This window comes from Equus asinus, chromosome 1 (genome assembly GCF_041296235.1).
Source record: "Equus asinus isolate D_3611 breed Donkey chromosome 1, EquAss-T2T_v2, whole genome shotgun sequence".
Taxonomy (NCBI): domain Eukaryota; kingdom Metazoa; phylum Chordata; class Mammalia; order Perissodactyla; family Equidae; genus Equus; species Equus asinus.
In genome coordinates, this window is record NC_091790.1 from 115,430,432 (window position 1) to 115,445,026 (window position 14,595).

The following is a 14,595-nucleotide window of genomic DNA, read 5'->3' on the forward strand; positions in this document are numbered from 1 at the left end:
TTAATAAATCAAGTTTGACATTGTGTGCATGTAATGCATATATGTCTAAATATCTGTAATCCTGTTTAATTTTTTAATGATTTCTTACAGTATTTGCTTAGCACATTCATTATGCCCTATCTCACTGGACAGCATGGGCTATTGTTTAAGCTCAATTTATTTAGAGTATGAATAAAACATTAACATTTAGAAATAAATGGAGCATGTAGGAATGTGAATACACAGGGCAGAAAGGGGAATTATGAGGTAGGTTACACTCTCTTTAGTGCAGAAAATTAGCCGTATTCCCACCATGATCATTTATTTTCTTTATAAACATTAATTTCTTACAGAATTATGATAAATTACTACCTGGGATCAAATTTCAAATTACACTGAATTATTTTATAATAATTAAGTGCTTTTTATAACTTTAAAATTTGAAATAAGTAACAAAATTTAAAGGAATAAGGGATGCTCGATTCTATGTTTTACTATTTTCCATTGTTACAACACTATGGATTTTAATTGTTACTAGTTTGTTTTGCTCAGTAGGTGATTAATATTTAAGAGCAAAAAAATTTAATTTAACCAAAATGTACTTTCAGAATATCTGCATACTGATTTACTCCAAATACTATTATAAAGGCATTAATAAATTCATCACCCACCATATCATACCCCAACCTCGCACAATCACCAGGAAGAGATTCCCATGCTTGCTTGCTTCCATCTCCATCTTTTCAGCTCTTGTTTAAATTTTGTGAACTGCCTAGATCCAGATCTGGGTATTTCCAGTCAGTGAGGGAGAGTCACAGTCAAACTCACAATGAAACAAGGGCTAGAATGTTTCAAGGGCACACAGGGAGGGGCAGCCAGCCGGACCCTCCAGAGAAGCAACATCTGAGCTGTCAGTTGGAAGCATAAGCAGAGGATGCCCAGGCTAGACAGAAGGGAAGATGACTGAACAAGAAGAGAATCCCATGTAGCATGTCCCAAAGGCTGCAAGAGGAAATGGTGCAACTTACTTGAATTTGGGTATCACTGAAATAAAATAAGGGGAAAGGTTGACATAAGACCTAACACAGGTGCCACCAAATCTATTAAACCTTTGCTAAACACCCCAGCTGCAAGGTGTGTTCTCTTCGTCTTTTGCGTGTATCCTTAGCATTGACCATATTCTTCCCAGAGATGGTGCCTTTTCTCGGCTAAGGGAGCGGGATGCAGAGCCATACTAGCTGAGTTGGACGCGGCTCACCCCTGCTGGGAGCACAGCTCTGCCTAAGTCCCTCCCTCTCTAGTAATTAGGTTTCTTTCTCTTAAAAATATGCATGATGACAACAACGTCCATCTTGTAGCACTGTCATGAGGGTTAGAATAAAGCACTTAACAGCCCATGGCCCACTCCATTAAACGTTGGCCACTGTCATTTGATAATTACTGCAAATGTCTCATCATCTCCAGTTTATTGTAAAGATTCTGACAAGTAGGCACTCCATCTTATTGACCTCTAGTTTCTTCACAATAACTAACTGGTCTGTGAAAATTCAAATATTCAATTCCTGCATTGTTAAAAATGAAATATTAAGTAATGATATTTATTCCAAGAGAGTTAAGAGATTCTTAAATATTTGATTTTGTTGAGAATTATAATAAAAATATAGTGTTCTGTAAAATTTCTAAAGACCTATTTAGCATCATTTTTCTACCACTGACCTTTTTCCTGTGGCCGGATTAAAGGACACTGCTCTGTAAGGACCTCACATGTATGAAATAAGACAGATTTGTCAGCCATCCTCTTCTCTTGCATAGACAGAACATGTATTTGAAAGACTTATTGATTATTATTTCCCAGAACCCAACGATGTTGGCTGTACTGGAACAGGACCCTCCACCAGTTACCTCTGCTACGTATACTAATTGCCTCTATAGCAGAATTTAAAGACCTCCATGAACGATTTTACGGCATGACCAAACTATGGGAAAATGCAAGCATCTATTGAAGATTTTATCTAATGACTTTTACTTATAAGAAAGCAAATGACAGAGCAATTCTATTTTGCCAAAGGGAGAAAGAGATAAAATGACTTGGCTAAGATTCTTCAGGAAAGTAACAGCAATTTTTGGAAAGAGAATGTGCAAAAGTATCTAAGTCCTACACATTCTGCCTGGGACCATTCATGAGAGTGAGAAATGAGAATCTTTTCTGAACAAAGGACAACTAAATCCAGTAATTATAGCCACAGGATATTATTGTGGCAAAAGGCAACACATGATCAGATACACACCAATGGGAAGAACCTGCGTGTTAGAGAATGAAGGAAAATACAGTCATGCGTCACTTAATGACGGGGACAACTTCTGAGAAATGCATTGTTAGGCAATTTCGTCATTGTGCAAACATTGTAGAGTGTCCTTACACAAACCTAAATGGTATAGCCCACTACACAGCTAGGCTATGTGGTACTAATCTCATGGGACCACCATAGTATATGCAGTCCATCATTGACCAAAACGTCCTTATGTGGCACATGACTGTAGTTTAATTCATGCAGAATTATTGAAATAATAGCTTCACAAGACAAAAAAGCCTTCTCCACAACATTACACCTCACTCTACTATTGGTTCCCTAGAAGAATACTTGCAATGTACTCTTTTGAATGTTTCTTACACATTTTCCTAGATTTTTCCCTCTAAATTGTGGTCCAGCAGATCCCATGGGTAACAAATATGCTCCTGCAAGCTCCTTCTGCCCATTTTTAAATTTCTGATATAAGGTGAATTACAGAACTGAACAAGTGAGACCCAGAGCCGAGTCGCTCCTGGTAAGCTCTTTTGCCAAGAAGACCCTCTGATGAGACCCAGAGACACTCCGCTCCAGAGTCTTCCATGGCCCTTCCCTGAGCCAGACCTTTCAGAACCTTATACCTAGGTCTAGAGTCAATGAAAACAAAAGCTTCATTTCCACACTTCTTCCACAAAGATTAGTGTTTTCCTAGTTTGAAACAACCTGATGAATCTCAGAATCACACTCGCCAGGCTCAATGCACAGCCTTCACTCCTGAAATCGGCATCTCTTACGTCTACACTTAACAATGATAAGTGCTCAGTGAGCATTTTTGACACTAGTCGAGGCTGCTGCATGATCTCTGGCCTGACTTTGTGTGTGTGTCTGTGTACATTTACTAGCTGTTCTGCTCGACCGCCATATTGTAGTGTCTTACCCGCATTAGCGAGTATTTCCAAGCTCATCTGACTAATGTTGATTTCTCCAAGATACTAAAGTTGATGAGAGCCGGAAATGTGTCTGTTTTGGCACAAATTATGTCTCTAGCAATTAACACTATACCAGACACATAATAGATGCTCCATCGATATTTGCTGAATGAATGATTGAAAGAATGAAGGAATGAATAAAGAAACTTCTTTACCAAATTATTTGTGTAAGAGTGGGTCATTCTGATACTTGGCTCCATATTATGTTAGTTTTCATGATTTGAGACAAGAGGGCAAAATGACATATATGCTTCATTATATACATTAAATAACTTGTGTGCATTAAAGATTCGCTCCATGTATTTGTTTTATAATATTCAAGAATAATTTAATGTGCCAGTTTCAGCAAGTTGTTTGTAGAAATCAAACAGATTTATTCCTTGACTCTCTCTACGGAATCCCACCTAAAGGAAGACAATTTGTACAAGTAAGGCACAATGAACGCTTACTGATATTTATATCTGCCTTGATTTTTGTTCCTGTGGTTATTTTTAATTAACCAAGATACTGGTCATCACTGGTGATTTATGCCTCTGGAATGTGCCGGTTAGCCACCTCCCTCTACCGAGAATCTTTCTTTGGAAAAGCCCACGTGGTATCTGGGAGCCGCTCCAGACGCTTGCTTTATCAGTACTCCAGCAGCCTGCTGAGAGGTCTGCAGGCTGGATCCACTTGGAACAGGGCTTATTACTGAAATCCATCATGAGAAGCGTCAGGGCGCAATAAGGAAAGCAGGGCAGGCCGCTTTCTCCCCATCCTGAATTCCTAAGTCGTCGTGTTTAAGAGTTCCAGTCTCTCTGCATCTCCATTTTTTACCATGTGTCAGAGAGTATTTAAAACACCAACACCCTTTGTCTCACTCTTGGCTGCACTCAAGGTACACGGACTCAAAGACCAAATATTTAAGTTTGGAGGGTTCTTTTAAGCACTCACTGTGGGATCTTTGCCAGCCATTTTGCATTCTTCAACTTTGATTGTAGATGCTGGCCAGAAAACCTGCTCGGAGAGGAAAATAAAAGTTGCATAATCTCACTGGTATATATGACAGCTCAACGATCTTCTTCATTTACTTTTTGCTAACAGATTTCCTTAAGGTATTTCTATATTCATATTTCAAAATTATTTCTTTAATTTTATGAACTCATATTAGTAAAGATTTTATTATTTTATTCTAACAATTCTGTTTTTCTTTCTCCCATCAATGTTTCCTTTAATGAAAGCCTTTCAATAATATGTGCCCGTTTACTAACCATATAATATTAAAATAAAGTCAGCATTAATGTGCACAATATAATGTATACTTTCCTCCTTTTGATTTTTAGGACACTTTTCCCAACTGCTTATAACACAATGAATTTACATTTATTTTGTTACCTTGGGTTAATATTATTTTTGGTAAACTACACAGCTGGGTTGGTAGATTTACTTAAAACGGACGCTTAGGTACTTCAACAGCTAAAATAACTTGGATAAAATCTCAGAGATTCCCTCTCTGAAATGCTGCGCTGGCTTTCTAAGTCACCTTGGGTCAGGTCTGGAGGTGACGGCTATTTTTTTTAATTGTCAGCCCATTGCTCATTGCTAAAACAATAAATTCAGAAGTCTCCTTGCTGTTATAAGTTTATAATTAATCCATTTTTATTTCTTTACTCCAATGAAGCATGATTCCTTTCCTTGTGAAACAGAATGATAAATATGAGCCATACTTGCTCAAAGAATTGTACATTTAATAATTGTGTCCCTTCAAGGCCTTCTTGGATTACATACAGATGACAAGGTGAGTCTTCCTTTCATCTGACTTTTTTATGCCATACTATATGCTTCTCTTTTTCACTTTCTATCTATGTACACATAGGACGTATTTTCTCATTTAGCTTTAGGTTTTAAATTGTTAAAAGCTATGAAACTAGACAGGGAGAGCAGAATTGACTATATTTGCAGCCCACGAAATAGGTACTAGCTTCCAACTATTTATTGACGTGTGGCCAGTATTTTCTATTTTTCTAATGAAATACATAATTTTTTCATTGTATGCGCATTTTTTGAAGAAAAAGGCACCTAGGAGGTCAGCTTTGCCATCACAAAAATGATATACTTACACTCAGAGGCTCTTGACTTATATTGTTAATATTCAAGGAAAGAACGTGGTCTTTGCTGCCCACGTATATCCGGTCCTGATCTTCATCCATCAATAATATCCTGTAGTCTAAAGGCTGGTGGGACAGGCTGAAGTACTCAGAGGTCTTGGTTTCTCGAAGCTCTGAAACAGTGAACAGCACAGGTGAAATGCACTGTCTTGATTCTATGATTCTGCTGTTTTAATGAAAATTATCTTAAAGAAGTATTTACCAAAAAAGTCAAGCTACATTTTCCTCCTACAATAATAAATTAATTTCCAATAGAGTTAGGTTGGTGGATGTTTTTATTTATTGCCCCTTTGCTGAAGTAAAACACAATAAATCAATAAATGCAATGCTAAAGTTTATAGTAATACTATTTGATTACAACACTATTCACATTTTGCACAAATGTCAACTCAGTGTTATTGCTGGCTGTCGTCAGCTCAAAACTAGTTAAAGCAGATCAACCTAAAACATATAGTAAGTGAGAAGATTGGACAAAAAACCAAAAGTGATGACAGTGTGAATGTCCTCCTAGCGTCTCTTAATGTTCTGGACTCAACAGGTTCTCAAGCGCTGAACTCAATGCATTCATCATCTTAGGACCATTATTTCCTCCTCTAAATATTTACCTTACTCCCTCAACATAATTCTAACTAGTTTAATATATTTTTCTACAAATTGCTTGAAAGCAAATCTACTTTTTCTCAATACTTCTCGTTCACAAGGTAATGTCATTTAAATGGCATTATGCCTATGTATATATCAAAAGGAACAATATGAATTTTCAGATGTTCTCAATCTTTAGATATTTCAGTATCTCAATGACCAGTGACTCATGTTCATTTAATTTCTTTCACATTAAATATGTGCCTATGGAGCTGAACTTTGAAGACAATGAGAAAAATCAATAATCATTAGGGCAGATTCAATTTTCTTTCCAGTCGAAATGCTCCTTTGCACAATTTAATGCTTCTTCATTCAAATGGTTCAGATTTCTCTGTTCTTTCAATTATGATCTTAAGAGAGTGACAAACTCTACAAAGAGTCTGCTCTCAGGGATTACTGCTTCAATGATAAGCTATTTCTAAATTTCTGGAAATTCTTATAGGGCTGTGATTGGACTGGAACCAAAATTGAAAATTATAAGAATTTTTATATGAGGCCATGAACTATAGTCTGCTTGCATTTGGGCCACACCCCATATGTAAAGATAGAGAAGTTGGACATTTAACTTGTTTTCTGGGGACACCAGTTCAGAATGTCTGATGTAACATCCTTCAAGTAGTTTTATATTTAGCTAATAATCTGAAAATATCATGCAAGTAGTATAATGATTACGAAGCAAGGCCGTGGTGCCAAACTTTCTGTGACAATGATCAAGTTACTTAATTTCTCTGTGTCTTAATTTCCTCATTTGTAAAAAATAACACCTTCTACTGAGAGTTCCCATGGAAGTCAACTTAATTAATACATGTAAATATCTGAAATGAGTAACAGATAAAGGATTCAATAAATTCTAGTAATTATTACTGTTAGTATTATCAAGTTTGAATCACTAGTTATAAGAAAGATTTATGGAATTAGAAAAAATAGATACATATTTTCCTATTTTTCCCCTTTTTTTAGTATAAGTAGCTAAGATCCCTAAAATTACTGACACAGAATCTTAAAATATGGTCTCTGATATTCTGTACATAAGACGACAGTAAAGTGTAGGACTTTTTATGTGGAAGAAACCATTAAGAAGTTAGAAAAAATATTTCAGAAGAATCTTGAGAAGTAAATTACGAGAAGAGACAGGAACAAAAGACATGGAAAGATCTTTTAAACAAGAGGCTAGAGGGCAGCGGTGGTACCACGGGCCCAGAAACTGGAACAGCCTCTTTCATGAGGAAAGCAAGAAGAGTGAAAGGATGCCATTCAGGACAAAAGTCAGCCTCTGCCAGACCAGAGGTCACTGCTGAATTAGGAAAAAAAAAATTCAAGAGTCCAACAAATGTCACTCAAAGGTTGGAAAAGACACAAGCTGCCTCGATTTTGCCTAAAATCGGGCGTGTTTTATAAAGCTTGTTTTCATCCAATGGAGGAGATTCACAGTTGTGTAATTTCTCTGTGAAACATCAGGAGTAGGGTATAGTCAGGGCGCAGAATAGATGTTCAACAAATACCTCTTGAATAAATAACCCTCCAGTGAAATACACAGACTAGAGATCTAAAATGTGACTGAGTTCACGGGCTGGGAGCCCAACCACTGGAGTCTGAATCCCGGCTCTGCCAGTTCATTTCTACGCATACTTGGCAAGGCCCTTTATCCCTCTGTGCTCCAGTGTCTGCCCCTTAAAGTCAGAATAATAGTACCCACGTCGTAGGGTACTGTGAGGTCTAACCTGTTAACACACATCGTGTGCATAAAAGAGTGCCTTTCCTATAATGATGCGGGTTACACGGGTTTCTTGTTATGACTTGGGCCAAGACATAAAGCTTCAGCCAGCAAAGTAAGAACAACTCCTTACAAGGAAGAAAGTATGGAGGACTAGATTGCCTGATTTATACTTATTAATATATCTAATATTTCTTTTTTTCACACGCAGAATCTACTCAAATTATTTGAGCAGGAGAGCAAAATAATAAATCATTTTTAAGGAAAATACTTTGAGTGTGCAGGATAATTTTGGAGGATGTGAGACTGGACAACTAAGAGATGCTGTTCCAGACGTGATGTTGACAAAGACCTGATACGCTAGCAATGAAAAGAAAGAGTGAGGTGAGGAACACTTCAAATACAGGACTTGGAATGACTTTATATGAAATCGGCCTTGGGGTCAAAGGAGGATATAAATGCCTCCCAAAACTGTAAACTAAGAGTAGGAGAAATGAACGTGCCTTTACTACTTTTCGGGGATCCGAAAGGGAAACTTCTTTGGTTGAGAGATCATTTGAGTGTTGAGAGACTAAATTCAGATCAAAGCAGAAATGTGCCACAAACACATAAAATTAGATAACTAATTTGCCGTTAGAAACATCAGATCTGCAGGTAGAGATTTATGATTCTTCTCACGGATTATGAAGCTCTGAGAGCAGACAGCTCTGGGGAAGCTCTGAGGAAGAGTGAATCTAAAGAGAAAGGCAAAGCACAGAGATGCATTGGTTGTTAGATCCAAAGAGACTGCTCTGTGGTTGAAAGTGAAAGTGAGTCACAATGCACAGGCAGCAGCGCAATGTTGTGGCGAGAATACAGAACTGGGGTCAGACAGCTCCGAGTCGAAGGCCCAGCTGCATCACTTACTAAGCACGTTATTTTAAGAAAGCTACCTCCCTTCTCCCAGTTTCGACTTCCTCATCTATAAATTGGTTGCATTAAGACATCACTCAAAGGATGTCCACCAGCACACAGCAGAGGATTAACGTTGACCCTCTGTCTAACAGATAATTCTCCTTTTCTTCCCTGTTGACAGAGCTGGTCTGTGCCAACCACAGTGGTCCCACCCCCTGGCCAGTGAGTGCTTTAAATATGGTTTTGTGACTAACTCCGGTCAACGAGATTTAAAGGGAAGCCTTCTGCGGGGGACCTGGAAGAGGTTTCCTGGGTCTTAAAAATGGGCATGGAAAAGAGGTGATTTCTTTTTCTGCCTCTGGACATTGGCACGTGAGCATAAGATACTTGTAGGAATTACAGCCACCAAGAAGACTGCAAGCTGAGAAAGGCAAGCACAAATTTAGAAGAAAAGCTGAGTTTTTTAAGAAATCAGTTAATCTCTGAACCACACCTGGGACTGTTATATCACTGGGCTCCTTCTGTTATATCAGATTAAAAAGAAAAAAAATCCTAGCATTTATTAGGCACCTTGAATTGAGGTTTTCATTTCCTGTTGTCAAAACCCTCATTAACTGATGCAACTTTCCAGTGTTCACAGCCCCTTAACTACCACCTTCTCACCCTTTCTATCATGGTTTCTTTAGTTTGGGTATTTTTTTCAAAATAATCTTTCTTTAAAATTTTTCCCTTCTTTTCCTAATCTATACTGAAATAAAACCAAGAGTGTGATTTCTAGCTGGGAAAATAGTGTCAACTAAATTTTACTCGAAAGTGACAAAAAATGGCAGTTCTCCTCTTTACCTGTTTCATTAGAAAATAATAAATTTCTTGCATGAATTCAAATACCAGAGGGAGCAATAACTGCATTAACTTAAGACCTTTCTGGTCCAAGGATTTTACCTATTTTTCTGAGCCATAAAGCTATCTTCAAACTTAATTACCTGTAGCTCATTGACAGCTGACAGCTGTTAATGGAGGAAGATTTACTTTAGAAGGGCCCCAGTCAGAAGGCTAGAAGCCGAGGCGATTTCTTTCAAATGCTATTTAAATTGCTGTTAGTACCCATAATTGAACTTCGGAGCTTGAGAAAAACAAGACAAAGCAAAATATTTTTTTTTAGAATAAAGAGATGAGTTCAAAGCATCGAGGATTTTTATCTATAAAAAGAACGCCTGAACCATCCATCATTTTGGTTAAATGTAGATCCAACTTAAGTGAATGAATAATATAATGATTTGGCCACAGTTAGAGAAAAATGACTGATTTAATGAAGTGGTTACCGAGAGAGAAGGAAATTACAATTCCTTCTCTCATCTAAACAAGTCAAAGGGTGGCACCGTCCTGCTCGTCTCTAAATCTTAATCATGATGTCACCCTTTTTGTAGCATTGAAGGTACAGCTAATTGTGTTATTTCTCAGGACACACTCAACTGATTGAGAAGGAACTCTGTCTGAAGGTATGTGGCAGCAAAAGATGCAGTGGCCCCAACTAAGTCCCTGGGAAAATCTCCTGGGAAGCGGTACAAAAGAAAAAAAAATTACTGCATGCTTCTATTCGGAAATGCACATTATCATAGAGTTCTATGATGGAAAATTACTGTAATGCCTCCCATGCCAACGTTCCCCGAGAGAAAACTTGTAGCTCAATATGCCTACCTGGGATTCACATATTGACACGGACTTTTCTTTGTAACGGAAGCTATTGTGAGCCTTGAGAATTTAACCAAGGCTGAGAGAACAATACGTTCCCCCAAAATATAAACCCTAGCAACGAAAGCTTCTGGGTCCAATTGAATATCGTTGATATACTGCTGTAGCAATTACAACACAGGTTAATGCACAGTAATATATCGTCCGTAAAGAACACTCTAAGGACGTTAAGACCTAACCTTTGTTCTCTGTTAAACCAGTCAGTGATCTTAACATCTCTGAGCAACCAAGTCAATAAGAACTCATTCATGTGCTCAGAAATCTGATCTTGTGGAGGAGGGTGGCGAGTCTAGGGTTCTCTTTTATGAATAATAGATTCTGTTAAACTACTAAGTAGGGGAACTCATTTGCTCAGAATACTACATTATCTTCAGCCTTTTACAGATTTCAAAAATGGACAAAAGATTACTTGATTGAAAATCGATTCCCAGGGGTGTCTCTATTAGAAGCATCTGCAACAGCTACTCATTAATTATGTTTACAGTTCATGATGTGCTATTAATTGATGGGTTCAATACATATTTCTTGAGCCCTTATCATAGCAGGCTAGACACTTTGCTCAAATAAGAGGACACAAATATGAAGACGCCATGCCCTTACGACAATCCCAAATCTTACCTTACATTCTGCTATTCTGTTTGGCTAGCCCGCCAGGACATTCTCAGCATAAACTTTGGCTCTCCCTCTGGCGGAATGTGCATCTACAGATTTCAAAGTAAATCCTCAGGATATCTCTTACTTCAGAGATATTGCTACTGACAGGATAATTTCCTCTCCTGAATGTCTTATCTCAGAAGAATTTTAAGTAGAGTGGACTTAGACAGCCACGCTCTCCCTGAGGCTCACTGCTTAGAGACGGGGTTAGACACTGAACTTCACCCATCCATTTAGGACTGACAGACAGATAAAGACAAGGGTCGTGACCCTCCAACAGCCTGAAACCACAGCTCTAATTCCAGGGCAAACAGAGACCAGAGGCATGTGGTTGAAACCACATTTGCTCAAAAACGACAGCCCCAAATAGCTACCCCGTGTGGGTTTACCAGTAGGAGTGTCTGTTCTAGATGCTTTATAAACGTATTTTATTTAACTGGCATTCAAAGCCTTTGGGTTAGGCCTTACTATTATTCCTGTTCCACATAAAAAGAAACTAAAATTTAGTTGATTTGGGCAATCTCACCAAAGTCACACAGTAATAAGTAGAAGAGACAAGAGCCAGAATTCAAAGTAGGGTGAGTTCCTCAACCTGTGAACTCAATCTGATACCCTTGTGTTTTTCTTTTCTCTTTTTTTTAATTGAGGGATAATTGATATTGGTGCAGCCAAAATCGAAAACAGTATGAAGGTTCCTCAAAAAATCAAAATAGAACTGCCATGGAATCCAGTAATTCCACTTCTGGGTATTTATCCAAAGAAAATGAAAACACTGATTTGAAGAGTTAAGCACCTCTATGTTCATTGTAGCCCTATTTACAAAGGCAAGATACAGAAACCATTTAACTGTTCATTGATAGATAAATGGACACAGAATATGTGAGATATATATATATATATATTACATAGACAACGGAATATTACTCAGTCATAAAAAAGGAACAAAATCTTGCCATTTACCGTAACATGGATGGACCTAAGGGTATTATGCTAAGTAAAATACAAATACCGTATGACTTCATTTATATGTGGAATCTAAAAAACGACACTTGCTTGTTTTTCAAATCAGACAGACAACTTCAACACTTATTTGTTGGGTTTCCATCACAGTCTTGCCCTGCAGATGAGTCTGTGCAGTATCACATGTAGTATAAGAAATGCCTCAGCCTCATGCATTTTCTTTGCTGGTTTGGAGAGCAAGATGGCGGGTAGGGGGTGGGTGGAGACCACCCTCCAAACAACTTGAGAATGATCAAATTCTCAGCGACGTTGTTCTCACTAAACCATCAGAGCAAGTCGGAGAACGAAAGTGAGATCAGAGTCAGACACCAGACACCACTTCACGTAGAAACAAAAGGTTCGACTTCTCTCTGTTTTTTGATGGATAGGCATGATTGACCAACTGGAAGCAAAACGCCAAATGGATGAAGGAAGGAATAAGGGAAAAACAGTTGTATTCAGTGAGCCTGGCCAGGGAAGGGCAACAGTGCCCCAGAAGCCCAGTTTGTGGCTGTTTTACCAGCAAAACTATCAATAGTGCCCACTTTGCACTTTCAAAAGATTCGTGGCTTGGGTATTAAATCATATGGTCACTCTACGTTTAAGCTTCCTCTTCTTATCTTAAATGGTTTTCCATTATTTTTAGAACAAAATCCAAAATTCTTAATACGGCCTTTGAGGCCTGCCACGATCTGGTTGGAGATAAACCGAACTAGGAAATCTCCGTCATCACTGTTTACCTATTTTCTTTGTGTTTTTGCCCTTCTGGCCTTCCTTTCACAACCTCAACCTTCCTTTCTCTTCTCTGCCTCAGGGCCTTTGTACGTGTTATTCTTCCTGCTGAGAGGATTCTTCCTGCATGTTTCTAGCGCCTACTCATGACTCATGCAGTAGTTTCAATGTAATTGAAGTTGGACTGCTTCATAAAGGCTTCCTCGATCCTGCAGATGAGGTCAGGTCTCAGGTCTGCTGATCTTTGCTCAATTTCCCTTCGGGGTTTTCTCTTCTCTGAAAGGCTGTCTGGAAGATCACATGAAAATGGTCTAAAACACCACGGGTTGGGGGGCTGGAGCCTGCGCTATCTGACTTGCTAGGACCCCCCGTCGTCTTCTGTAAGGTTTGCAGCTGAAACTGCCTCTGAGATGAGACAAAGTTCTTTTCACATTCTCCCCATTTTTCTCCTATACTGAGCTTTAGGAGCTCTTAATCTTGGTGAATTAAAAATTATGAGCATGAACTAATAAATTGAGAAAAAATGGTATAGAATTTCAAAAATTAAGGTTTTCTTGATAATAATTTATTATTATTAAAAGGTAAAGTATGGGGCAAAAGGGCCCTGTTTTGGAATTAACCACCTAGCTCCTCCGTTTGCTGACACAGAGCCTGGTGTGCTCCCTCCTGCATCTCCCTGTGCCCACCCACCTGAGGTCTTGTATCTACAAAATAAAAGGAAGAATGAGATTATTTATTAACCAAAATGATCTCTGTAGCAAGAAAAATGTCCACAAAAATAATTCCTTTTTCACTGTTTACAATCATTATCTACTGCTGTAAAATATCTGTAAAGCTAACGTAATCCCTCATATTACTACAAATCACTCAGGGAAAAAGGCCTCTTTAAAAACCTATCTTACGTGCCTGCTGGCCATCTGGATATCTTCTTTGGAAAACATCTGTTCAGATCCTCAGCCCATTTTTTGATCCAGTTGTTTGTTTTTCTGTTGTTGAGTTGCGTGAGTTCTTTATATATTTTTTGATATTAACCACTTACCAGATATATGATTTCCAAATATCTTCTCCCAAATAGCAGGTTGTCTTCCTGTTTTACTGATGGTTTCCTTTGCTATGCAGAAACGTTTTAGTTTGGTGCAGTCCCATTTCTATTTTTGTTTGTTTGCCTTGCCTAAGGACACATATTCAAAAACATGCTGCTAAGACAGATGTCGAACAGCAGACTGCCTATATTTTCTTCTAGAGTTTTATGGTTTCAGGTCTTACATTCAAATCTTTAATCCATTTTGAGTTAATTTTTGTGTATGATGTAAGATAATGGTCTACTTTCATTCTTTTGCACGTGGCTGTCCAGTTTTCCCACCATTTATTGAACAGACTTTCCTTTCTCCATTGTGTGTTCTTGGCTCCTTTGTCAAAGATTAGCTGTCCATAGATAAGTGGGTTTATTTCTGGATGGGGATGTAATTGGTGCAGAAAACAGTATAGAGATTCCTCAAAAAATTAAAAATAGAAATACCATATGATTCAGCTATTCCAGTTCTGGGTGTTTATCCAAAGAACACAAAAACACCATTTCAAAAAGGTATGTGCACCCCTATGCTCACTGCAGCATTATTCACAATAGCCAAGACCTGGAAACAATCTAAGTGCCCATCAAGGGATGAATGGATAAAGAAGATCTGGTATATATACACAATGGAATACTACTCAGCCATAAAAAGATGAAATCTTTCCATTTGTAACAACATGGATGAAGCTTTAGGGTATTATGCTAAGCGAACTAAGTCAGATGGAGAAAGACA

General features: G+C 38.1%; 1 protein-coding gene across 2 annotated transcripts in view; it reads right to left on the bottom strand.

Moving 5' to 3' along the window:
* Positions 1–14,595, bottom strand: part of SEMA3C (semaphorin 3C) — a 161,968-nt gene that overhangs the window by 74,731 nt on the left and 72,642 nt on the right. For both annotated transcript variants that reach the window (XM_014844650.3, XM_014844651.3), the window contains exons 3-4: positions 5,356–5,516; positions 4,190–4,252 (exon numbers count right to left, since the gene is read on the bottom strand). In XM_014844650.3, coding sequence (XP_014700136.1) covers positions 4,190–4,252; positions 5,356–5,516 — 224 coding nt within the window. The remainder of the gene's footprint in view (positions 1–4,189; positions 4,253–5,355; positions 5,517–14,595) is intronic.